Source organism: Desmodus rotundus, chromosome 9 (assembly GCF_022682495.2).
Source record: "Desmodus rotundus isolate HL8 chromosome 9, HLdesRot8A.1, whole genome shotgun sequence".
NCBI classification, from domain to species: Eukaryota; Metazoa; Chordata; class Mammalia; order Chiroptera; family Phyllostomidae; genus Desmodus; species Desmodus rotundus.
This window is the reverse complement of record NC_071395.1, coordinates 90,664,777-90,690,441: the sequence shown is the minus strand read 5'-3', so window position 1 is coordinate 90,690,441 and position 25,665 is coordinate 90,664,777. Positions and strand designations below refer to the sequence as shown.

At 49.2% G+C, this 25,665-nt stretch overlaps 1 protein-coding gene across 3 annotated transcripts in view; it reads right to left on the bottom strand.

The window, feature by feature from the left end:
* The window catches only part of MARCHF10 (membrane associated ring-CH-type finger 10), a 77,227-nt gene that overhangs the window by 5,273 nt on the left and 46,289 nt on the right, over window positions 1-25,665 (bottom strand). For all 3 annotated transcript variants that reach the window (XM_045182240.3, XM_045182241.3, XM_045182242.2), the window contains exons 5-9: window positions 24,302-24,454; window positions 18,054-19,461; window positions 13,738-13,904; window positions 11,383-11,492; window positions 3,800-3,913 (exon numbers count right to left, since the gene is read on the bottom strand). In XM_045182240.3, coding sequence (XP_045038175.2) covers window positions 3,800-3,913; window positions 11,383-11,492; window positions 13,738-13,904; window positions 18,054-19,461; window positions 24,302-24,454 — 1,952 coding nt within the window. The remainder of the gene's footprint in view (window positions 1-3,799; window positions 3,914-11,382; window positions 11,493-13,737; window positions 13,905-18,053; window positions 19,462-24,301; window positions 24,455-25,665) is intronic.

Sequence of the window (25,665 nt, the reverse complement as noted above, 5' to 3'; positions counted from 1 at the left end):
TTTGTGGACGCTGAAAGTAAGAGAGCACAGGGAAGGCAAGTGAGGCTGATGGGTCCTGTGTTCTCATGGTGGGCGCTTGTGGAGAACAGTCACGGCTTCCTTCAGCCCGTGTGCACCTCCCCATGTGCCCACCAAGTCCGCCCTTCCCTTCTCCAGTGCTCCCCACACGAGCCCCTTGCTCTGCACCATTGTCACAGCCACCCAGCTGGTTGGGTCCCCCTCCAGCCCACCTTCCTCATGGCTGCTCCAGTTATCTCTTGAAAATGCAAACCTCTTGGCCTGCCAAGCCCAGCTGGAAACCCTTGAGTGGCGTCTAGAGCTGTACACAAACCCTTCACATCCCGCTCCCTGCTGAGCCTCTAGGCTCACTTCCTGCCAGTCTCAGCCACACTCAACTCCTTGGCTTTCCCAACAGGCAAGTCTTTTCAGGTCTCTGAGCCTTTGCATTTCTTTCTGCATGGCATGGCCTTTCCCTTCCCACCCACCCATGTCCATCTGCCCAAGTCTCCAAGATTCAGTGCAAACATCACCTCCTCAGCTGGTCAGCGGACGAGAGCAATAACGGGAGCATCTTGGCCACCAGGCTCTCAAAGCAGCGGGAAGACTGACGGCAAAGAGTACGACCTACTTGGATTAAAAGCGAGGCCTAGGAAGTGTTGGCTGGGGTCCCTGAAGACCCTGCCTGCCTGGAGAGTCTGTCCTGGAGAAGGGCGGGTGGGTAGTCGGCGAGGATGGTGGCTCCTCACATCATCTAACTTTGCTCTGTGTTCCTCCACATCTGGCTTCCTCTTCCATCAGAACGCAGGGCACATTTTGATACTCTTGTTACAAGTCTGTTCTCTCTTTAGACCGAGTCCCTTAGAGGCAAGGAATGTCTTAATGGTCTTTGTATTCCTGGAATCTAGTTTAGAACCAGGCACATAGCAGCACACAGAAAATCTTTAAACAAATAAATATACCTTGAACTTGAGTGTTCCTTTGCCTAGAATACCTTTCTTTCCACAAGTTTGTACTATCACTTTCTCCAAAACATAACTCAAGACTTGCCTCCTGGGAGAAGCAGGTTCTGGCTCATTAATGTGTTGTTTGAGCATCAAAAGTTATTGAGTGCCTGGACCAGGCCAGGCGTGTTCCAGGCACTGGAGGACTGCAGGGGGGTCCGGGGGGGGTGTCAAAAGAGATAAGGGTTCCATGCCCAAGTTGTCGTGAGACAGCCTACCACTTTATGTGACAGTCATTTAGCCTTTGTGGCATCAGTCGATGCTCCTGGCATCCACAGTATCTGGGACGTGGTCAGTGGTCAGCTACGACTCACGGCATCACGAGAGGAATAGAAGCCTGAGCTTTGCCTTCGCATAGCTCATAAGCTCCCTGGGAGACAAAGTGGTGTTCATGGTACCAATGGAAGCCCCGGGGACCCCAGGCAGGGAAGACCTGGTGGTGTCAATGTCACAGCCTCTGGGACCTCACTGGGTCCACCAGTTCTCTTGACCAAGTGTGACTTTTCAGTTATCTTCTGGTTCTATAAATATGTTTTCTGGTTGTATATATCCTAACTTGACCATAAATTCCTCAAAGAAGGGGCCATCAGGGCATCATTTCTGGTAGCCACTCTCCCTGACCCCATCTCAGCACATGACATGGGCCGGGACATGGATGAATGAGTGAATGAATGAGTGAATGAGTGATCATCACCATCGACTGGCATTCACCCCTGGGCACCTTTGTGAGGCACAACCAAGAAACCCGTCGTGAATGGGTTTTCCAGTTCTGGCAGGTAGCACCTCTCTTTTGCTAAATGTTACCCACAGGCTCTGAATATTTTCTACAAGAAAATACTGAGACTCGAGTCCAAAAGTGTGAATTTGAGAAAAGCCTTTTGCCTTCCTACTTCCATCTGTGTACCTCTTCACTGGTTACTGGTACCAGTGATTGCTTGCTGACTGAGTGGACGAGAGCTCTTCCAGGGTCTCTCAAATTAGATGTGGTCTGCGGTGAGAGAATGGTGCCCCATCCTTTCTGCTTCCTTCTGTCCTGGGTCCCAGCTGGCTACTGGTGTCCATTTACTCCTTCTCTAGGACAGTTTTACCGGAAGGTTCTTCAGGGTCAGTGCTCTGGAGCCTTGGTTTTCATGCACTGGGCTGTACTGCTTGTTGTTCGCTTTGCTGTCTGGAGGGCTGACGTTGCTTGCATTAGCTTGCTGATGTTGCGGCCATCTGTAACCTATATCAACCCTGGGTGCTTTGAAGTTCAATGTGCAATAAAAAGTTCATTAAAAAGATGTGGAATCATGAAAATGAGGTCACAGAAATGTTAACAAAGGATCATTTCCTGCTTCCTGTTCTATTATTTTTTTCTTTCTCGAATGTATTTCTCTGAGGAATTTATGTCACCATTAAACCTACGGAAGAGTTAAAGGAAGGACAGGCCCAGGTCAAAAAGAGGGTGAGATTCCTGAGGAGATAGCTTGGCAAAGACCCAGCCTGTTTTGTTAATTGAGGGTTTGAAGGGAGAATTTCAGCCAAAAAAATGTAGGGACAAATCTAGAATCCCTAGGTCTAACGGGCTGAGCCCAGCCTGTTAGTTTGGGATGACTCCAAATGGGTCGCAACAGCCTCCAGCCAGGCGAGGTCTGGGGGTCTGGGGCAACGGAAACAACACTTGGAATCGCTGAATTCCAACCTCAGGCCGCTGGCCACTGTGCCGCAGGTGCCTCTTGTCTACTTGAGAATGAGGAGGGGGGAGGAGGGGGGAGGAGGAGGAGGCCGGAGGAGGGGGGAGGAGGAGGGAGGAGAAGAAAGTGAAGAGAAAGGGAGGGGCACAGGCTAGGGTAGCAGCAGGGTAGCAGTATATTGCTAGGACTGCTTTATGGCACCCTTGATGGCTTATTTGCTGCCAGCCACACTGGTTTGCTTTCCAGCCAGGACCTTCTAACGGGAGCAGAGGTCAAGTTCCCAGCCTCAAGGGATACTCTGGGAACCTAAAACACTAAAAGCATATCAGCCCCTGGCATGACCTTAAGGTTGGGGAGGGGCCCCCGCCCGCCAGGGCTCTCCTGACCCAGCCACTGAGAAGCATTTAACTAAGAGAGAATTCCCCGCCAGGCTCAGTTCTGACTTGACAATGACCAACACAGTGCAGAGGTAGACCTGTCACCTCCCGCACTTTGGGTGACTTGGCTAAGGCCAGGCTGCAGTTCATGGCAGACCCAGGCTTTTCCCTCCAATCACGAAGCCTCCTGGAGCCAGCGCCCTGGTTCTCCTGTTAAAGGAAAGGCCACCACAGATGACCGCTCCGGGTGAATACCTTGTCACTTCTCCAATACAAACGGTGACACCACCAGCACCTTTATTTCTTGGCCTGTAACACAGCCGCTGCAATAACATACCCTGGGATCCAAAGCCAAATAAACAGCTCTCCCATTTGGGGGGGGCCCTGTTTCTCACAGGCCCTCCACGCTTGGGCAGCGGGCAGGCCTACCCGTGATGCACACCCAGCCCCAGCAGCCTCACCTCTGTTTCGGGGGGCAAATATTCCTAGAGACTCACTCGCCTATGTGATCATTAATGACCATTTAATTACTACTCATGTTATTAGTATGCAATTATGTGATTATCACTTACTTTTCAGCCAGCAGGCCACTGTGCATACACTTAGCAGCCACTATGTCTTAGTCCCAATGATGACAGTGCCATGTCCTACCAAGTGACCGTGAGGACCTCAACAGACCGCACATCTAATAAACCACGCCGCGAGGTTGGGGGTGCTGCTGGATGGTTCGGGTCAGAGCCAGACTTACCCGCGCTCTCGCAGCCCGGCTGTAGTTGAGTCTTATGAGTTCTGCGAACCTCTGCTCGTAGAGGTGAAGCAGCAGCACCAGGTACAGGCCTGAGTTCATCAGCTCATTTTGCACCTAAATTGGGAAAAGAATGCTCTTAAGTTCATCTATAAGCTATTCATGATTTAAATCATGGCCAAGAGGTGACAAGAAATGGGACAAGAGTGCAAGTCCCAAGGCCAGACTGCCTTCGGGGACCAGGGAACAGAGCAGGAAGGGATCGGGGTGGAGGCCGGACGGCCATCTGGGAATTCTGTACTGCCGTTGTGGAGGGCGCCCTGAATGAGCCCCACGCTCCAGCCTGCGTGTGGCACGGGGCAAGCCTTCTCTGACGGTCCTTACGGGATGGGGGGCGGGCTTTGGTGGGTGGTTAGGAAGGGTATGAAGGGCCTTTCAGAGGTGCTGAGTGCCAGCAGAGACAGGGATGAAAACAGCAGAGTGTGGCCCAAATTCCCTGCTCACTGGTGTGGCTGGAGTATATGGGGAGGGTGTTTGTTTTGGATTTTTAGAAAGTGTTGGCATGGGCTGGGGCGATGGTGAAGTGAGGCCACATTAGTCAGAAGTGAGGCATTTTGACGTCACGTATATAGCTGTGGCCTCTGAGCACAGGAGATGTATGCTTAGGAAGGCAGACCTTCCTGTGGGAGCGTTTGGGATGCAGGTGCCATGGTGGGCAGGGTGCTTTACTTGCCTAGATCCCTCCTCTGCCCAGAGAAAGGGCCCAGGCCTTAGTTCTTTGTTTCTCCCCTTACAATTGGACTTAATGACGGTTTCACCTAAGCTCAGCCCCTCTCCCCTCGCAATCCAGGCTGATCTATTACCCTTTAACCCCCAGAGATCGTGTGCCCAGCTGGGTCTCAGGTGGTGCCGTGAGCCTCCGGGCCTTTGCTCCTGCTCTTCCTCATTTGGTCCATCGGGGTGTGTTTGTGCCTCGGATTTGAATGCCCCTCTCCACCTTTCTGCCAGGTCGCGCCCACGGCTTCTTTCACCAAAGTCCCAACACCGCCTTCGTGTGGGAGCCTTCCTCACGATTGTCCCAGACGTTCCTTTACTCCCTGACTCCTAGGCATTTGTCATTACTTTGTGCGCTGCACCTTACGCTTGTTAATGGTTTTGCCTTTTCTCGGTAGGTGGGTTGTGTTTCATTTTTCTCAGGACCTGGCCGCCTGGCTGACCATAGCTCCTCTGTCCTTAGCATCTCTGGTGGTCTGCGTGGTAAGGCCTCACCCTGTGGATGCTTTGTTGACCTTCAATAAATTAGTGGCATTAGCGATGACTGCTCCCCTCCGCCACTTTAATCCCCCATCTGTCCTCCTGCCAAGTCCCCAGGGGGCGGGGGCCTTGGAAATGAGCCAGACTGTCTAGGGAAACCCCAGCCGAGGGCGTGGCCCTTTACCTCACCCTTGGGAAAGGTCTGAACTGTGACAGTTTCCTAGTTTAACTGAGCTTGGTCTTGACAGTGACCACCTCAGGGCCTTTCCTTCCTCCCACAGCAGCCAGAGGCAGTCCACGGGCTGTCTCCCTCTTCCCTTTCCGTCAAGGGCAGCTCAGGAAGCTGGTGCAGAACACGCCTCTTCCAGGACAGAACAGCTGCCAGGAAGGTGGCCAGGTCGAGCGAGGATCGGTGCATTCTCCTTTCTGAATCAGGGCCAGCCCCGGGTCTCGGGGACTGCTGGCCCCAAGGTCACTGCTCAAGGCCCCTCCACTGCCCTACACTTGTCTTTAAAGGCTTTCCAACTGGCCTTAGCAGTTAGCCTTCTATTTTTAGACCCTAGTCATGTTTTCTATGCTCTTCTGACCTTGGCCGGGAGCAGGGAGAGAGAAAGTTGTTTGTTTTCACTTTTTTTCTGTTTTAAGTGCTTCTTCCCACCTTCCCCATGAGTGGGAGCCTCCTTTACAGTCTGTCTGGCAAGCCACCTCCTCTGGGAAGCCTTCCTAACCTACCTCTCAGCTCTTCAACACAAACCCAGCCTTGTTCTGTGTGCTTTTCTCCGGGTGGTGGCCGCCTGAGAGCTGCCACACCCTCTCCCGCACTCCCGTCACCAGTAAGCCTTCTGCGCTCGGAGAACTCCGATGCATAATGGCAAATCAATCAGCTAGAAAATGGCTTGGAACTATCAGGTTTGTTGAAGCATTCAGGGAGATCATTTACTTTTTATGACTCAATGAGGCCCGGAGACATGCAGATGGGAATACATCCACTAATGTTTTCTGCAGATAATTTGAAAAGTCACTCCTAGCAGATTGTGTCTCTTCCCTGGCCTGTGGGAGGGAACCTGTCACACGGCGCCGTAAATCTCACTGGCCAGGCTTGTCTGTGTAGCCGGTTGCCGAGCTCGGGATGCTCCGCAAGGGGCTGGGCCGGCCAATCTGAACAGGCGTTTAATAGCCTGGGGTCGTCATCCTTTCTACCTAAGCAGAGCTACAAGTGGGAGGCATTGATTATCAGAGAGAGTTCAGAGCCGAGTGAGGTTTTGGAACCTTATTTATTGGGCTACTCCTGACCCAACCCTCCCCTGACCCAATCGCATTGCACTTGGGCACCCACGTGCAGTGCGGGGGATAGGTGGGAGGAGGGGGCAGGGAGACCTGAAAGGGAAAGGCATGTGAAGCAGTGGGCGAGAGCTGGGAAGTGCTCAGGCCTCCTGCCAGATGTTTCTCTTTCTTCTCTCCTGACTCTCCCCCTTCATTTTGTTAATATTCATTTCGACCAAGAGATTTGCTACCGATGGAAATTCTCCATTTAATCCACTCCAAGAAGCGGGCAGGCTGGCTGCACGTTTTATCAAATGTGTTCAAATATCTTCAAATATGTTCAAGAGATGCTCCCAAGTGTGAGGGTGATTAGGTGACTGCATGTGTCCAAGGACATCCGTCCGTGGTTGAGATGGCACGAGGCCAGGCCTGCGTTTCGGAGCAATGACAGCCAGAGCCCCGCTGAGACCCTCCTGCACCGCAGGGCCCAGATGGCAGAGCCCGCTCTGTCACACTGTGGGCCTGGGCCCCGGCACGGCAGCCCAGGGCCATCCAGCGCCACGACTTTGAGCAACGAGTTTTAACTGTGCATGACCAGAGTGACTCTCCGCTTACAAAAGGGGGGAAGTCCCTGCTGTTCTGCCCGTTTCCCCAGAGTATTATGGGAAAATGAGCTAATATCAGGGGACATGGTATTTTGCAAAATAGAAGTGTCCTGCAAGAGCCGAGAATGAAGATGGGATTTGGGGCAAGGACTGCATGTGCCTTACTTGCTCCTACGCTTTGAGTCCAGTGCCGGCTTAATAAACACACGTACACATGAAAGAATGAGGAAAAAATGTGTAACTCTGGACCAGAGAGTGGCCCACTCAGCCATGACTTTTGACTCCAGTGGCTTCGACATTGACGTGCTTCAGAGTTGCCAAGAGAGCCTTTTCAGACAGAGTTGCTGGGCACCACGTCCCCTCCCCCCAGTTTCTGATTGAGGGGGCCAGGGTGTGGGCTCAAGAATGAGCATTTCTGATGAGTCCTCAGTGATACTGATGCTGCTGGTCTGGGTACCACCCATGTTTGAGAACCACTGCTGGAAACCAAGGATCGACAGTTGGTAGCGAATAAGCTTAATCCGGCCTGCAGATGGGCCCTGGCTGGCAAGGGGGAAGGAAACGAACATCTCTAGTTGGAGAGAGGACTCTCCATTTGGCCACAATTGTCACCACTCCCTATTGATGACACTTGGAAGATTCTGGTCCTCCTACACCGAGGTTATGGTCATGTGCCATCCTCCCCTTTGAAGGCAGTGACTGTGTTAGTCTTGGCACCATGGTGCCTCCAGCACAGACAGTAGGCAGTCAGTAAGTTTTTAAAACTTAAACTTTCGTGTTATGAGTGTTCTGCCACACTTCACAAAAAAATTAGTACCTGGCCTCATCCCAGAACAATTAAATCACAATCTCTGAGGCTGGGCCCGGGCATCAGCAATTAAATAATAATAATAACAACAATAAAAGCATGCAGCTAAATGTTCAGTTTAATTAGGGGAGGTATTTGTGTGTTTCTGACTTTTATAATTAAAGAAAAGCACATTTTCTACTTGGGAAAAATACATGAGAAAATAAGTTAGTGAGTTAGCTAGTTAGTGAGTTGCGGTCAGGTGAGAAGCAGACAGAGCTGAAGCCAGTTCTAGGCTTCTTCTGGCTTTGTCCCTGTCTTTGTCTGTGTGTGTTTGGCACTGGCTACTCCATCTCAATAAGGGACCCTGTTTTCCAGGAGTGAGCAGCACTGGGGGCTGACCCAGAGAGGCCAAGGTGTGGGAGTCAGGGAAGGGCCTGGCCTGCCCATGTGAAGGTGGGCATGTCAGCTCCACCGCCAGGCAGACAGGCCTCCTCAACGGGAGGTATCACCTCTGGCATTACATCTTCTGAGCCTTTGTGTTACACAGCAGTTGCCTCAGCCTTGATCCACGGAGGGTTCCTGAACTCGTCTAAGTCATGCTTCCGCAGCGTCTCAAGTTTAACTCAGACTCTTAGCAAACAGGCACTGTCAAGTCCGCCCCGGCCATCAGAACAGTCAGACGGAGCCCTCAAGTGCTTTCCGTCAGCAGACCAGTACCACCGGCTGGCTCTCGACCGTTGTGCTCCCACCGGCGTAGGTCTATCAGTCTGGCCCCTCCCTGCGACAATAATGAAGAGTATTTTCAAAAGGCTTTGATGACCTGTCAAGTTCTCCATGAAACTAATTTCAACTCTTTTCTGCATCCAAGTGCGGACTTGCGGTGCTGGACGTTTTCCGTTTTCCTCACCGGATCCACTTCCCACCCAACCCTGCGGCCTTGAGGCAGATCTCCATGGATTGCACTGCCTCCGCCCCCTTGTCCCAGGGCTTCCCCTTGGGTTTGGCCCGAGGGAGGACACGGCAGAGCAGGCAGTGGGAGGAGGGAGAGGCTGGGCTAATCATTCCCCTGTTTGCTCTCTGCTGGGCTGTGGCGTGGCAGAGGCTGCTCCCCTCTACTGAAGGTCACAGGCCCTGAGTCGACTGTCTCCCGTAGCCACAGCTGTCCTGATCCTGGTAACTGCCCCCGCCCCTTGTCACTTCAGGTCTAGGGGTGGTCACACTGGCAGTCTCAGATGCTTGGTCACTTCCTGTAGATTTCTTTCACTGCCCACATTTTGCCCCTCGGCTCTCATTACTCACCCCTTGTGAATGGGCCGTCGTCCCTTTCGTGCCCAGCCTCTGGCTGACACAGTTACTTCTACAGTTCTTTTTAGAATGTGCATATGGCCGGCATCTCAGCTGGTGGGATGCAGTGAGGCCAAGGATGTGGGTATGACCCGTATCCAGTTGGCTTGGTTCAGGGATGGGCTGCAGTCGGTCCTGCTGCACTTAGCTTTCTCCCTGGAGTGCCAAAGGTGCTGGGCGTCTCTGTGGCTGCCAGGCGGCAGTTCTCACTTACTGAGAGGCTGCTCTGCACAGGCGCTGTGCTAGGTTACATACTGGGGTCTTTCCCCACATCCATCCCTGCAGGGTGGGAATTGTCACCTCCCACTAACTAGAGGTGAGAGGACTGAGACCAGTTTCCCATAGGTCACGCAGCAACTTTGGGGAAGGCAATAGGACTTCGGTTCACGTCTTGGTCAAAGCTGTTGTATTTTTCGGGGGGATGGGCTGCCTCTGGCTTCACAAGTGCAAACATTTTAGTGTAACCGGAAGCATTTGCTGTTAGCGAGTTGATTCTACAGACACCATTGGAAAACCAGCAGTGCATGGTGGCAGGGCAGCAGCTTGGCAGAGGGAGGCGATGTGGAAATGCTTGGGCCAGGCGGCATTTTTGCTGGACGAGGCGTTCCCCTGGGCTGCACCGTGTCTGTGACGTCTGCAGACCACCCTGGCAGTACTCCGGGTAACCCAGCATCGTCTGGGCACGTCCTCCTCAGGAAGCCCGACAGGCTCCGTTCCCTGAAATAATCTGTTCTTTGAGATGACCACATGGAACCTTGTCTGCACCCCAGCTGGCACCCTGACCTCAGGCACTCAGAGGGCCTGGTTTCTTTCAATATTTTGACTCCAACATCCTCAGGGCCCAAGAATGTGAGTCGCTTCTGTTTCTCATCTCAGATCTCAGTGCCTGGGGGTTATGACCGAATGCTTCAAGACCCTTGAAATGTATGGATGGACTCAAAATCCTGAGTTTATTTCTCAGGAAATTCTTTCTTTTTTCCACTCCCTTCCTTTTCCTGATGCCCATTCTCTGCAGTGTGGCATCATGTCCATTGTGTCAGACTTGTTAGTTGCACTGTTCAAATCCCCATTCTTACCGATATTTCTCTCTTTTGTGCAGTGGCCTTAGGAGTTTAAAGAGGTAACTACAGAATTACCCAGGCTCACACGTGCCGCTCTGACTCAGCTGTGCTACTTCCAAAAAAGGTCTGGATACAGGCTGGTGATCTGACAGCCAGAGTGACTCCTCTGAAGGCTGACATTTTAGTTGTTAACAATGATTTTATAGTTTTAAAATGATATGCTTTACAGTCGTGATTATTCTTTCTTTTCTAATCACAGTGCGAGGGAGGTCAGTCTTATAAGAGTAATGTGGGCTATTTTCATTTGATAAATATTTATTGACCCTTATTATGTGCAAAGCCCCTCTTGATCAGCACCAGCCAACCGAAGCACAGTGTGAGCCACGAATGCAAGCCATGCATGTAGTTTGAAAATTTCAAGTAGCCACATTAAAGAAGAAGGAAAAAAAAACCTGGTAAAATTAATTTTAACAATATATTTTATTTAACCCCAATATATCCCAAATGTTATCATTTCAACATATAATTCATGTAAGTGTATTTGTGATACTTTACACTCTTTCTTGTTTTTTTCTGGGTCTGAAGTTCACAGTGTATTTAACGCATCTGGATTGGAAGTAGCCCCCAGTTCCTTAGCCCCATGTGGCTCGTGGCTTCTATATCATGCAGCGCAGCTCTAAACAGAGGTTGTTTGCCCGAGAATTGGGTAATTAACTATTATCCTGGGCAGAAATCACCTTCCCTCCTAAGGCTAACTAGCTCCTTCACTGTATTAGAATTGCAATCCAAATGCCCCGGAAGGGTTAATTCACTAGGTGTTAAAAAGTACACAGTAGGTGCTTACTACATGTTTATTACCCTTGAGTTAAGCCCTATCAGCCCAGTTATCTGACATACACACACACACACACACACACACAGGACCATTTCCTCTAAGACCCTAATCTTTTTATTTTCTTCTCTTTTTGCTGTTAAACTTAAATTACTTCGGCAAATTTGGGCTCAGAGCTTGCCCAACTTTTCCTATTTCTGTGTGTCTAGCCAGCTAGAGCAGCTTCCTTTGTTCCTGACAGCAGTGGGACCTCAAGTCAGGGTGACCAAGACTTTCCAAGCCTCCGATGGTCCAATTTACTGTAGTAACAGACCTCCTCAAAGAAGCGAGCTAAATGAACTCCCTACTCCACACCGTGCACAGGCCTTTTGTATTCTCACCTTGCACCTCTCCCCGAGTTAGGCTGAGGAGGCAGAGCCAGCGTGTGTGTCTCTTACCCGGGATTGCTGGTGCTTCCGGTAGAACTCGGTCAGGTTAAAGTCATCCAGATCGACCAGGAGGCCTTGCTTACACATCTCACAGGTCTTCACAGCGCCCAGATCCGCGCCTTAAATTAAAGAATTCTTTGTTACATATAACCCTGGGCCTTTCTGTGTTGACACTTTGGGTCTTCTGGTGTTGACGTTTTGAGAGCCAGCTTGTGTGTGTTATGAATTCAGTCTCAGTGACCTTTCTAAAGTCAGCCATCTTCCGTAGAAAATGACCTTGAATCTGAGATCGGAAAAATTTCCTTTGTGATTAGTTTCATTATTATACAAGCTCCATATAAGTGCAAGTCCCATGATTTTTAAATAACAGATCTTGCTTTCAGTTTCTATATAAACATACTGGTTCATAAAATTGGATTTGCTACATGGAGGATGAGAGCCTGTCACACAGGTGCTGGCAAAAAGAGTAAATATTGGGCCTATGTTTGTGCTGTTTTTTTTTTTTTTTTTCCTTGTAGACCTAACACAGGTCCAAGGAAATAAATGTGAGTACCGTACCAAATGGATGGCAGAAGCTATCCTCAATCTGTGGCTTAAACTCTGCCTTTACCCCCAAGCAGGCGACTTCCCAGCTGAGAAAATGAGGGAGCCACGGGCCACGTGTGGAAACTAGCACAGCAGTGCGCGGGGCCAGCACTTGGCCCTGGCCCAGCCATGTTTGGGAAAAGAAACATGAGAAGGCTTCCTTTTTTGCGTTTGGTTGTTGTTGTTTTTAGAAAATGTGCTGTCTAGCTCAGCATTTTTTCTCCACTTATCCCACTCCCAGTGCAAAAGTGGAAGAGGCAGACCTGTGGCTGTTCCGTCTAGGCAAACATTCTGCCGTGCGTCTTTCCCCAAGTGTAGCGGCTGCATTTTGGCTGAGGATGTGCCAGTGTTCATTTTATGCGTTAGAGAATACAGGGCAAATTAGTTATCTGCACTTGGGTGGTAAAGGTGCGGTTTGTGCTGTTCTAGAGCTTGTCCCCATGGGGAATATGGAGAAATAGTAATAGAGAATTTCAAAGGACAGGGATGAACAGTAATCCCTTATCTGCATTTTGTTCCCTTGGTTTTTTTTTGTTTTTTTTTTTAAAGCATCAGCCCGTGATGCTGTAGGCCACTGATGTCCTGTGTATCTTACAGTGTAATCCCGCTCAACCGCCCTACCAGTGTCGGCATTAACCAGCACCGAGTGGGACCTTCATCGTCTATTTCATGAGTAATTTTTTCCGTGCTTCATGTTTCATTGGCTTAAATTCCTGGCAGGAGAAAACATTGCACGACAGAGTCATTAGCAGCTGAAACCTACTTGTTTCTTTGCTCCCTGCAGGACTGAGGCCTCTGCCTCCTCTGCGGAGATGCATTTAAGCAGCGTGGGCAGTGGTTTTCGATTGCGCATGTGGGATCATCCCACGTGTTCACTTCTCTGATTCAATGGCATTCTGTTCTTGTTGAGGGGGCACAGCCATACCCCACGGGGACAGGAGACCTCTTAGGTCTCCAAGGCTGTCTGGAAGGATGGTCACCAAGGAAGAGGAAGTGGAAGGGGAGAGAAATAGAATCTGGCCAGGGGGTAAAAAGTTTCGGACAGGTGTGTCTGAAAGACACGGAAGCTATTTTCTAATCGAGTTGATCTTTGTATTGGTTTTCTATGTCTTTTTGTGCAAGTGGCTCTCATTCCTAAAACCGTGTTTTAAAGAAATCTCCCATTCTGTGCCAAGACAACTACAGCTGACCTACTGATGTGGCTGTATTGAGATTACAACCTCCCCAGGGATCTGGGGCTTCATACCCAGTTCCAGGATCTGCTAAAGACAGAGTTGACAAAACCAGCACATGGAAATCACTTTGTCTGATACGGTTCTAGAAAATTCGATCAGTGCTCTTTTTCTGCCCTTCCTGCAAAAAGGCAGCTTTGCTCAGTTTCTTCGGTGACCACTCCCTCCCCACATAAACAAAAGGAAGCAGAACTGTTTTAGCCAGGTGTCTGCTAGCTGGCCTGGTGGCGGTGTGCTTGCTGAGGTTCAACCGCTAACCTCCTGGGAGGCAATCTTAGCTACTCTGCTTAGGCCTCAGGCAGGGGTCAAGTTCAATAGCATACTGTGCAGGATTCTTCTCTCAGACTTGAAAAGGATTTCATTCCCCTCCCATGGTTTAAAGGCAGCACTTAGTCCCACTGCTATCCATGGGGGCCAACATTTCCCTCAGCTCCTGCTCGGCGGAGGTGAGGGAGCTGCTGTCACGGCTCTGAGTCCCACACAGTAGTGCCTCCTGTTAATTCCGTGTCCTCGCACGTTTGCCGTTCGCTCTTCCTTCCCCACCTACCTGATGTTATTTTCACTTTCAGCCACTTTTTCAGGCACTCTTGATGAACAAATTGGAGGCTTCCCACGCAGCTGCAAGGCTCCAGGAGGGGGTTGGTGGGGGAACCCCCAGTCATCTGACAAATGCGACACGAGTCTCCTTCCTCCTCGGAGTCCTCCTCCAGGAGACTAAACAGAAGACAAGCCCTCATGACCAGGAGTCCACATGTTCGCAGTTTCCACAAATACCAGTTCCCAGGGCATGAACGGGGGAAGGGAAAGGGAGCAATCCCCCCACTCCTGCCCACAGGGCTGCAGGTCCCCCACTGCTCCCTCTGATCCCGCTGAAGTTTCTTATGTCAGGGGCTGCTGCAGTAATGGATATGGGGGAGCCGACCAGGAGAAGTAGCACGCTACTATAGGTCTGGAGGTGTGGGAAAGGGCTTCTGAGGGGACCTGCGGAGGGGGCTGGGAGCCTCTCTCCCTGCCGTGGACACTGTAAGGAAGTTGGCTGTGTGGTTGTTGGTGAGGGCACGGGATTGGTGGTCAGGGGGCCTGGGTTTGAGGCTTGCCTCTACTGCTTGTGAGTTTGGTGGCTTCGGACATGTGACCTAAGATTCCCATTCCTCTGCTTTATTGTTGGTAAAGCCAGGGTGATAACGATACTCCCACTCTCTACTTCATGGGTCACGGGCAGACTGGACACCAGGATGATGGTGAACCTGTTCTGCAAACTGTAAAGTGCATCCAGTGTCTGGCAAAGTATTTGCACAGAGAGGCCACCCAATAGATGTTGGTTGGGATGAATGATGAACCAATAAACCTGGACACGAGCTCACCAATAACATGACACTTGGCAACAATTTTTGCCAATGTTCCAGAATTGGATGGAGACGGCACGAGTGAAAATGTGAGCAAGTGTATTTGTGTGTAACTGATGGTGAGTGAAGAATAGCTGGTTGATGCTCATGTAGGGAAGTCTTTGAGGAGCCTGAGGCTATTTTTTGTTGTTGTTGTTCTTTAGAATTTTCATGGGGCAGGGGACTGTCTGGCTGGGGAAAGGAAACTACTAGAGACTAAAATCAAAGGGGAGGAAGAAACGGACAGAGCTCTATATTGCTCTGGATGGAGAAGTGTATGCTCAGTTCCTTAAGAGACCTTCCCCAGGAAGGGGAAGTTCAATGAAAAAGAACGGAAGTATAGTTTTCCATTATGGATGCAAGGGAAAGGAGAGATATACCATGTTTTTCAAAGAAAGACTCAGTATCTCCAAGATATTATGTCTCCCCAGAATGATCTATAGATTCAATGCAATTCCAGTGAAAAACCTACAAGCTGATTCTCAAACTAATTGAGAAGTGAGGGCTTTTAAAGAACAAAGCAAAGAGGGAGCCTGCGTACTATCAGTTCTCAAAACGTGAAAGGCTGCAGACATTAAGACAATGTGGTATTGGATTGGGGAAAAACAGAGCAGGACCATAGGACAGAATAGGGGCCCTGAGACAGAGTCACAGGCTCACATGTGTGTGCCTGGACAGAGGTACAGAGGTAGTGTGCCGGCCGGCTGGGAAAGCTCCTGGGACAGCTGGTATTCGTGACGCGTGCCTCACACCACGTATGAGACGTCACTTCACAGTTAAGTCCCAAGTTCATTTCGTGCTAAGTCCTGAGTGTGCAAAGTAAAACCGCAGCAATTTTAGAAGAAAATAGGAAGAATAATGACCCCACGTTTGGGAAGGATTTCTTGCGACAACAGAATACAAAAGAAGATGGATACATTTGACTACATTTAAATTAAGAATTTATTTTCATTAAAAGGCATCAAGACAGAGAAAAGGCAAACTACAAATTGCAAAAAGATTTTGCAATTTAAGATGTACCTGCCAAAGGGTTAGACTAGTAAGCAGAATATATAAAGAACTTCTAAAATAAAAGAAATGTATTCTAAAAGAAAAATGGACAAAGATATAAATATGCATTTTACATAAGAGGAAACACAAATGGTCATTTAACATTCCGAAGAGCACATAAAATGCCCAACATCAATGACAGTCATGAAAATGTAAATTGAAGCTACAATATCATTTTAATCCCATTAAACTGGCAAAAATTTGAAAAGCCAATCAATACAAGTGCTGGCAAGGACGCACAATAGCGTACATTACTGGTGAGACAATAAGTTGGTATTATTTAGTATGGTGGAAAGGGTGTTACACGCCAGCCCAGCAGTTGCACTCCAAGAAAAATGATACCCCAGAGGACTCTCCCCATGAGCACCAGGAGATGTTTATGAGAATGTTCATACCGAGCCCTTTGCAGAAAACAGCAAAGAGCCCAAGTGTCCATCCACCGGAGAATGGCTGGATTGTGGCTTATTCATGTAATGGAATACTCTATAACAGTGAAAATGAATGATTGAAAGCCAAACATATCAACAAGGATGCATCTCACTAGTGATGTAAGGGGATCGAGTGAGTCATAGAAGAATAGACATTACATTTCACAGAAGAATATTACAAAATAATAGTGACATTTCTATAGAATTCAAAAATATGCACAGCATGTTGTTTAGGAGTACAAATATTCACATGGTAAAACCATAAGGCAACCCCCCCCACAAAACCTTCCAGTAACAACAAAATGAAAAGCAAAGAATGATAAGTGCAATGCGTGAATGGTTTCCTGGGGGTGGGGGAGGGAGAGGCTGAGGGAGGGAGGTGCGGAAGGGTGGGTGAGGGCTCGCCAGCTCCAGCAATGTCCTATTAGCTGCAAGGTGGACACAGGGGTGTCTGGGTTTGGTCTTGTTTCTAATTCTCTGGAAGGTTATATACTTATTTGTATGTATTAAAGTAACTAACCAAGGGGAAAATTTTAAAGAGCGTTAAGTGGCATTGAGAAATGGGCTTGAAATATTAAAGTCAGACATATTATAAAATATGAGCCAATGTTCACTCAAAATTGCATTTATATGCAAAGGTAAAAGCTGGAAACAGTTTTAACAGTGCTTATCTCTGGATTATAGGGTTACAGGTAATTTTTCTTTTAAGTTGATATTTTTAAATATTTCCTAAAATGGATATTTTTGAAATTAGAAGAGCATATGATTTATTATATACAGAAAAAAAGAGTGTCTGATAAACAAAGTACACAAATAATAGCTGTTTAACACATTACTGATCCTAGAAGTAGGTGCATTTTTAAAAGGAATCATTTTTAGCTCAAAGGCATCACCTGGGGCAGTGGAAGTTCAGACTTCTGACAAGTGGGTGTGAAGCTGGGTTTTAGGGTGGGGGAGGATGGGTGGGTGTGAGGCCTTTTGGCCCTTATCCATGGGCTGGCCTTCTAGTAGCTTGTTTAACATGGAAAAGAAAAGGTGCCACTAACTAGAAACTTGCTTCATTTCTGCAGTTGGATAAAAGACATACAGGAGTACGTATGCATCGTACGTTCTATTTTTTCCTTCTTCTTTTGCATGTCTAATTCATTGCCATGGAACTTTCCCACTTACAAGTAAATATCAGTAGGATAATTAATGGTCCAAATGAGCCACACATACATGGCTGGAATTCAAAGAACCGATTTCTGGATCTGTGAGCCAAGATGAAGGCATGGTAACACCTATCATAAGTGAAATGGTAGCGTCCTGACATGGTGCTTACTGAGAGCTTCAAAAGTACCAGATCTGGTAGTTGTAACATATCCCAGTATCAGCTCACAAGGAAGGAATGATTGAAGAAAAGGGTCATTAAGAACAGATCTATTTGTCTCGCAGGCATGGGAAAGAGCACCCAAAATGGAAGCAGTGGTCACCCCAGAGCAGCCCCTCAGAGAACTGGGTAACTATGGTAACCATTGGGGAACAGCCTTTTACTTTGGAAGATTCAAATTCTAGAAGCGTTGGTTGGATTTGTGCAAAGTCCCACGAGGGAGAACTGGTGAACCTCAAGTGCTGAATGGCTCCTTCTTTGGGGGAGAGAGCAACTTATTTGTAAAAAGTCTTGGTCCTAATTGCCAGCAAGAAATGCTAGCCCTGTGGAGCAGTCAGAAACCCTCATGTCTAGCAAACTTGCCTTTCTTACCGTTATGGTATTTGAAGGACAAAACACTTCGGGACTACTGAAGAAACTTAACTGGAACACCAAACTTTTCTTCATAGATGCATATATTTTAAAAGCAACAAAATAGACAACACTCTCGATATAAGTAGTCATTATGATGTCAAGGAGGGGCCTACCTATTATTTAAAATTCCCTCTAATAAAAGCACTGCTTATTTCAGCATTGAAAAAAAATGGAATAAAAATACATGTATTTACATATAATCAGAAAAATTTCTCACCTTTCTTGAAATTTCTTGAGTTTCTCGGGGTCAGCCTTCATTTTAGTGGCTCCCTTTTCATCTGTGAAACCAGAGACTGCCATTCTGTCCCCACTGACATTCTGATTTGGGAGATCCGATGCTGCAAGGAAAGTGAGAGGTACGTTTTCTTGCAGGGACCCAGGCACACTGAAGTGGCCTTGTACGTTCGTCCTTGAGGCAGGGGAGCTGGAAGTCTCCACCGATGACAAGCTGCTTTGAGGATTTAGTAAGAGGTCTTCTGTGTACAATGCAGCCCCCTGAGGTTGGCTTGTTGAAGCACTAGCTTCTGCTCCCCTGACATCAAATTCAAGGGCACTGTTTGCTGGAAAGTAACTCTGGTTTTCAGGACTGGCACATGGATTCCTATTTCTAATGGGGGACAGTGGTCGACGAGGGTTAAACCTTGAGGTTCCCTCTGAGTTTGAACTGTGAACTAAAGTGGATGTCATTGACAAGTCTACTGGAATGTCATCTCTCAGGGCAGAATGCGCTAACGATCCAGGAGGGTTATAAGATGAATTCATTGGTGATCTCGGTCTACTGGAAAGAAAATAATCATGAGGAGTACTGGAATTGTTTAAATAGGTTTGCCATTCTCTCTCATAATCATGGGTGCCAGGCCTATCTTCCACAGAAGTGCCGTCACTAAATGCATCCTCAGTACTGAGATCATCCTCTAGATTAGGGTCGAGTTTGGTGTCCCGTGAATGAAAGGTCTTGTCCTCATTTTCACTGTCACCACTGTCGTTCTCTGTAGCAGTCCCCCCATTAGGCAGCCTGGGGTCTTGGGACATCCTTTGCCCGACAGGAGCCTGTTCTCTCACTGGCTCCATTATGTTGCTTATACTTAGTGAGCCGTGATTGGACTTCCTTTTTCTTACAGAATTAGCCCTGCGATCTTCAAGATTTTCTTCAAAGTTTTTATTTTTGGCCGGAGGGGCTGATGTGCCGAGAAACTGGCTTCTCTTCCGACAGGAAGGAGAGTGGGGTGCACGCATACCGGCCAACAAACGTTCTTCCTCCTCGTGGGTTTCCTCTTCAGTGTCATCACTTTCTCCTCCACAGCTCAATGACAAAACGGAATAAAAGTCTTCATCTCTGAACCTAAATGGCGCCCATCTTGACTCTCCCATGGTGGTGGTGAAGGGGAGCGGCCCCAAGGCCTCACTTGATACCTGAGGCTTGTTTGTTCCTGGGAAGGCCTGGGATGGGGCCGGCTGGGGCTCCTTCTGGGAAGGAGCATGCCGGCCTCCTTTTCTGGCTCTCTCAGGGGTGTTCTTGGTCATCGTCATTGGCTCTGAGGATGGGACTAAGTTCCTTCTCTCTCGCATTGGCCTCTTCAGCTTAGTGTTGCTTGTCCACATCGGACCTTCTTGTTGAACTGGATCTGCATTGAGAAAAGACAAGTTTATCATTCTACTATAGGTGCTCACAGATGAAAGCCCTCTAACACCAAGGGTGAGAGTCCCTTAAGTCAGCAAACAAGACTTAGAGGGGAAAATACACGGGGTCAAAATGGCTGGGGGCACGAGACTTCTGACAGCCAGCACTGGCTTCATTTTACTGCTTCAGAATTCTCCTTTGCACATTGGTGGGGCTCAGGCTGACTTCTGGGAAAATGGGCTGACCTTGGGGCTACCGATCCTTTCTTCAGAAGCTTGGGGCAGACTGTCCAGCCCCAGGGCTGGTGGTGGGTAAATCTCTCAGGTGGCGGCTCATATTGCAGGTTTGTTGGAGAGGAAAGCCAGCAGTCCAGGAACGGCTTCCGCAAAGCCCACCAGTGCCTCATCACCTGAACTCACTCAGCATGCATCTGTGGCCCTCCCACTTCACACACAGCTTTACAAAATCTTAAGAAAACTACAGTCTGCCTTGGTAGATCAGGAGGAAGACTCTAGAAGCTGGTACCCAATTAAACAGATGATCTGTGATTATATTTACTACTTAGTGCAAATGAAAATCATAATGCTCTCGTGACATCATCGCATCTTCTTTGTCACCAGCCCCTGGCCAATTTGTAACCTCTGGCTATAATACAATTCCACCCTACTGTGCCCTGAACCTCAAGTGTGAGGAGATGTGGGGAGAGGAGAGGGGTAAAGAGCCCATGTGGGAAGGAATTTCTACTGTAAAATCATTTGGTTAAAACTTGCCTTATAAAAATAATGACTGAGCCTTTTTATTGAGGGCTTATCCTGAACAGGTCAGGCGCCATGCTGTGTTACCTGTCCACACATAGGCTCATGGTGCTGGGAAACCGGCACTGCAATCACACCACATTCTAACTGGGGGCACCAAGGTGTGGGGAGGTTACATAACCTGCCCAAGATCATATTTCTGGTAAGTGATGGAGTGAACATTTGAACTCAAGCCTGCCTGAGACATGGTTTGTGTTCTTAACCACCACCCTGCATTATGCTTAAGAAACTGGCTGGACTTCCTGGTGAAAACGAGAATCCATTTAATTCATCGTTGCCTGTGTGTGTCGTGAGGGTTCTGTTACCATCCTGACATGCAGAGGACACTGAAAGGACTTGTCTGATCCCACTTATCTTTGTCGTCCCCCCCGCTCTGTCCTTCCCCCTTGGCTCCCCCCCAGGATCTGATGAGGCCCCGCTATCCTTGTCATTCGGTTTCTAAAGCAGCTCTCAGTGGGCAGTGCAGAGTGGACAGGACCCCACAGGTTCAGGAAGGCTGTGTGGTAACAGCCCAGGCAGGTGAGAGGCACATGCTCCCAGCACGTCTCACTCAGCCAAGAGCCAAGTCAATACTGACTCACTGTAATTGAGGGCTCCTGGGGGAGTGCCAGCTGGGGTCTCCAGCGTCCTGATGCTCTGTAAGCCTCTTTTACTGTGAGCTGCAGGGGACACTCAGCAACGCAGTGTAAATCTTTACTCATCAGCTCTTCTAGAAATAATTTATGCTGTATGCCTGGCTCTCACGGGTTTTGTAAACCCCCATTGGAGACATATCAGCAGTGCCAGGACGCCCTGAGCACTTGGCTGTGCATGTACTGCGCCCACTGGGACCGGGCTGTGTGCAGGAACCCAGGTCTTCTGCTCGCTCCCTGAACACATGGACCCTGCTGGGTGGTGGGAGCTGCCCGCTCCATCCAGGGCCAGTTTCGTTCAGGCTTTGGGAGACACCTAATGGGCAAAGAGTCAGCTAGGGCAGCCTCTGAGAAATGGAAACTAGGAACTCCACAGGAACCATCAGCTTATTTCACGGAAGCCGCCAAGCTGTCACCTGGTGACACCAGCCTCTGGGGGCAGCAGTCACAGGTTAAGTGCTGCCCTGCAGTTCCTGGGGCTACGAACACCCCAGGAAACGCATCTCCACCCTTCCTTGTCACCAGGCTGCCTTCCTCTTTAAAAATTCCATCAGCACTTCCCTGGGGTGTGTGTGCTTACGTGTTTCCCCTTAAGGTGGCAGACTGTGCCATTCTATATTTATGCTATTTTAACCCTATTTCGTGTGTCTATCAAATAGGGAGCAGATTTCGTAGCTCTAGGCCTGGGAATAAACACCCGGTTTGGTATGCCAGGGCCGTGCTATTCATAGAGCAGCCCCTCAGACGCTGCCGGGGCCTCTCTGAGGCCCCGCATGGGCTCCAGCTGTGAATGGAGCGCCTGCCACTTCCAGGAGCTCAACTACGAGCAACTGAATGTTCTAGGTGCAGCGGAGGAGACCAGGAAAAGCATCCGTCTGCCCTGGGACAGCATCTTTGGTCTAGACTTCTTCAGGTGCTTGGCCGGTAGATTCCTACATTCTGATGTCATATAATTTTGTCTCCTCTGGTTATAAAAGTAACTGATATTCATCGTAGAACATTTGGAAAATACAGAAGAGGATGAAGGAGGAATGAAAACCACCCAAAATCCAAAACTCAGATGACCACTGAGTTTTGGAGCTTGGTGGGGGGACGCACACTCACGACCCCTGGGCTGTTTTCATCGGGCAGCTGTGCTTTGGCTCAGGTTTGACCACGGAGTTTGCGCCTTTCGGTGGAGCGAGTGTGCGCTGGGCTACCCCGGGCTCTGCAGCCCTCTCTGTGCGTTCCTCCTGGGGAACCCACCCATTCCCTGGCGGCACTGGGGGCTCTCTTAGCTAGAAATATTGTTTTTAAAAACACAGTTGGGATATTTGGGTACATACAATTTTATGTTCTGCTTTCTTTCCCTAAAACTTTTATTGTGAGCAATATCTCCTGCCATTAATTATTAAGAACATGATATTAATTGTGGTGTAAGGGTACCTTATATAAATGTATCGTAACTTGTTTAACTCTTCTCCTATCATTGGGTATTCAGATCACTTCGAAGTTTTTGCCGCCACAAATTACACCGTGATGAAAGTTTGCTCACACATCTTTGACTACCTGTCGAATTTTCTTAGTATAGGTTCGGAGGAAAGGGAATGGCAAGGTCAAAAGGTACAAACTTTCTAAAGACCTCTGACACGTTGCCAAATTCCAGTTTGCACCCAGTTACCCCGTAAGGAGGATATGAAAGCATCTCACAGCCGTGTTACCGGGCTTGGCCTCGCACCTGGCCAACAGTGCCCAGGGAATGTTAATTAGTGGTTTCACTCCCAGTATTGAGTATTATTTTAAAAACCTTAGCCAAGTTGGTAGGCCAAACTTGCCTCATGTAAATTTACATTTATTACTTGGTGAGGTTGAATCCCCACCCCCTCCCCCCGCCCCTGCCACCAAATGTTTATTGGCTACCTGTATTTCTTCTCTGAAATTGTCTGCTACGGCTCTTCCCCATTTTTCTGCTAGGTGTTCATGTGTTTCCTATTGATTTGCAAGACTTTTCTATATATTATCTTTCTGTCACATTTGCTTCAAAACTCTGATATACTTCAAACATCTGGCTCCTGCCCCAGCTTATGCAAACTACTGTAGAATGTGAGAAAGGAACTGAGGGAGACTAGTGAGGAAACAATCAGGGGAAGATAAGGAGCCCTGGATATAACAGGAAAGTGGGACAAATTCCCAATGAATCTCTCAGGATGATGGAAGGTGTCTTCTCGGTTCAGGTGGAGGTTGTACGAGCCTCGTGGGCCTGGGAACTTTTCGTGCACAGGGAACCTCACCTTTGAAATAATATTCAAGAGCTTATTGAGGGCCGCTGGGGAAGGGGCAGGAGAGAAACCAGCAGTAGTTCTCTGCCCATTACAGTCAGGAGCTGGTCAGCATATTATTTCCTTTAGTTATTACAGCAATGCGATGAGATAGATTTTATGACCCTTACTTTAAGACAAGGGAACAGTAGCCCAGAGTGGCTGTTTGGCCCCCCATGGCTCCCCACTAGGAGGAAGAAGAGCTGGAATTAGAGGTGAGGTCTGCCCTTCCCGACAGGAGGCATTAGATCATGGGGTCCTGAGGATGTCTAGTCGCTGCGGGTTCACATGCGCTCTGACTGCATCTCATTCCAAGCCACCCACAAACTCTCACGTTCTGTATCTCCATGTGTCCACCACAGTATACGTCATAGTTTAAAATACAGGCTACTATTTCCGTGTTCAGTGGGTGGTGGGCAAGTGGGAAGTTCAGTGGTTTCCCCAAGGGGAAGGACAGGCCCATAGCAAGGCTGGCTGTCGCCTGTGGCTTTCATTGAGCCCAAGGGGGGCTCCTTAGGGCCTGTCCTTCCGCCAGCACAGGCAAGGGCAGCGAGGTTAGCAGAGCAGCGTGGCTTGGACAGCTTGGCCTTAGGAGGAACGCTCAGGATGGAAAGAGGCGGTGTCTACCAGACCAGCATTTTAGAATAAAGTGTATATTCGATCTGGACACCTGGGCCCGAGGGGAGAACACTTCTGTGGGAGGCGAGCAGTCCAATGCACACAGACGCTCCTGGGCGGTGGGTGGGAACTGCGGCCCAGTGGGGCACTCCCGGAGCCCACCCTACCCCTACGCCTACTCCGGCCCCCAGTCCCCAGTCCCCAGACGCCCTCTCCAGAAGCCTAAGGTGGGCTTTCACTCAAAACCACGTACAGTCGTGCTTACGCAGTAATGACAGAGAGAAAGAAAAATAAACTCCCCCCTCCCCGCCCTGCCTGCCTTTCCCCACCAACCTCCCTTGGAGAAGGAAACTGGAGCCAATGGTTTGCTTATTAAACCTGTGTTTCCCTCACAAGTGTCTAAAAACCCTATGGAATTCGTCAGATAACAGCGCAAGTCACTTCTCTCCGGGGATCAAAACGCTTGGGCTAGGGGTCCTTACCTGCTCCTCGGAGGGCCAGCGCCTTCACCAGCAGCTGTGACTTCTGTCTGCTTCTGTCCCCAGGCGCTCCTGGGCTCTGCAGGTCTGGGCTGACCGTCAGTCTCCCCAGGTTTGGCCTCCTCTTCTTTGATAAAATCTGTGGTGAATGGGCTGCTGAAAGGTGCAAATGAATTTTCAATAATGAATTTTTCACAGGCAAACACGTCCCGTTATAAAGAATGCTCATAGGGCTGGCAGTAGGGAAGGCAGCCCAAAGAACAGAGCCAGGAGATCAGAGAAGAGCTGGATTTGAAGCCTGGGTCCCCACCCAGGTAGCCACGTGGCCGTGGGCAAATCACTGCACTTCTCTAAGCCTCACTTTCTCCACCTGTTCCATGGATTTAATACCCACGTCCCACAGCTGTTGCTACCATGAATGAATGCCACCTGGGACACCAGCAATGCCTTTTCTCTGGCTGAGAAGTTTCTAGCTTCCAGTTCATTGGTGTTGGGACAGGCCCGCTGGTAACACTGTCAAGAGCCGTCTACAGCTGGGACACACAGAGGCCCCGCTCCTTCTGTGTCATCCACGTCTGAATCACAGCCTGCGTTGTACCTGCCTGTCCACGTCCTTGGGTTGTTTATTGACAGCCAACATGGCCTTCCAGAGGGTCCCGGGCACCTGGGGACCATACACCTCTCTTCCCACCTTTGCTCCACTTCCCGACGTGCGGGGACGAGGCACCCACAGGAAGACGACACCTGCAGTGCTGACGTGGACTGAGCGCCCAATGAATATATATCTTTTTAATTCACAATTTGAATTAGGCTGCTAATTGGTATGAATAATCTCATGCTCCTTCATAGGTTTTAAGCGTCAGTGCATGTGAGTTTGGGAAAGAGTTTACGTGTTTTCCGTGCAAGTTCTTGGGTTGACAAGCAGTTAAAATTGTGACTATCTGGACTGACTCCTTTCAAGAGGGTTCCTGGCTCATCCCCTTTTGGACTGTTCCGAAAATACACACACAGGCACGGGGGGGGGGGGGGAAAGCTGGGAAGGGTCCTTGAACCGTGTGCGAGAGAGCAGCCTTTCCTGGCACGGCAGACAACTGGGTGTAAGTTGTGGTTGGTGAATACTTGTCATACAGACCGAGGAAAGGAAGGAAGTTCTCCGTGGCAGCCATGAAGCCTAGTTTAATACGATGATTAGATGCCATCCACTTTTCCTGACTGGCCCCGTCAGGGGAAGGCTGAGGTTCTGTGCCCCACGGCAGAGAGGATCAGGTTCCACAGGGAACTTACTAGAAAAGAGGGAAGCTGCTGGTGGTGTTGGTTCCAGTTTGGGGCAAGTTGGTGGAGCTCAGAGAGGCCGTGGGCATGACTAG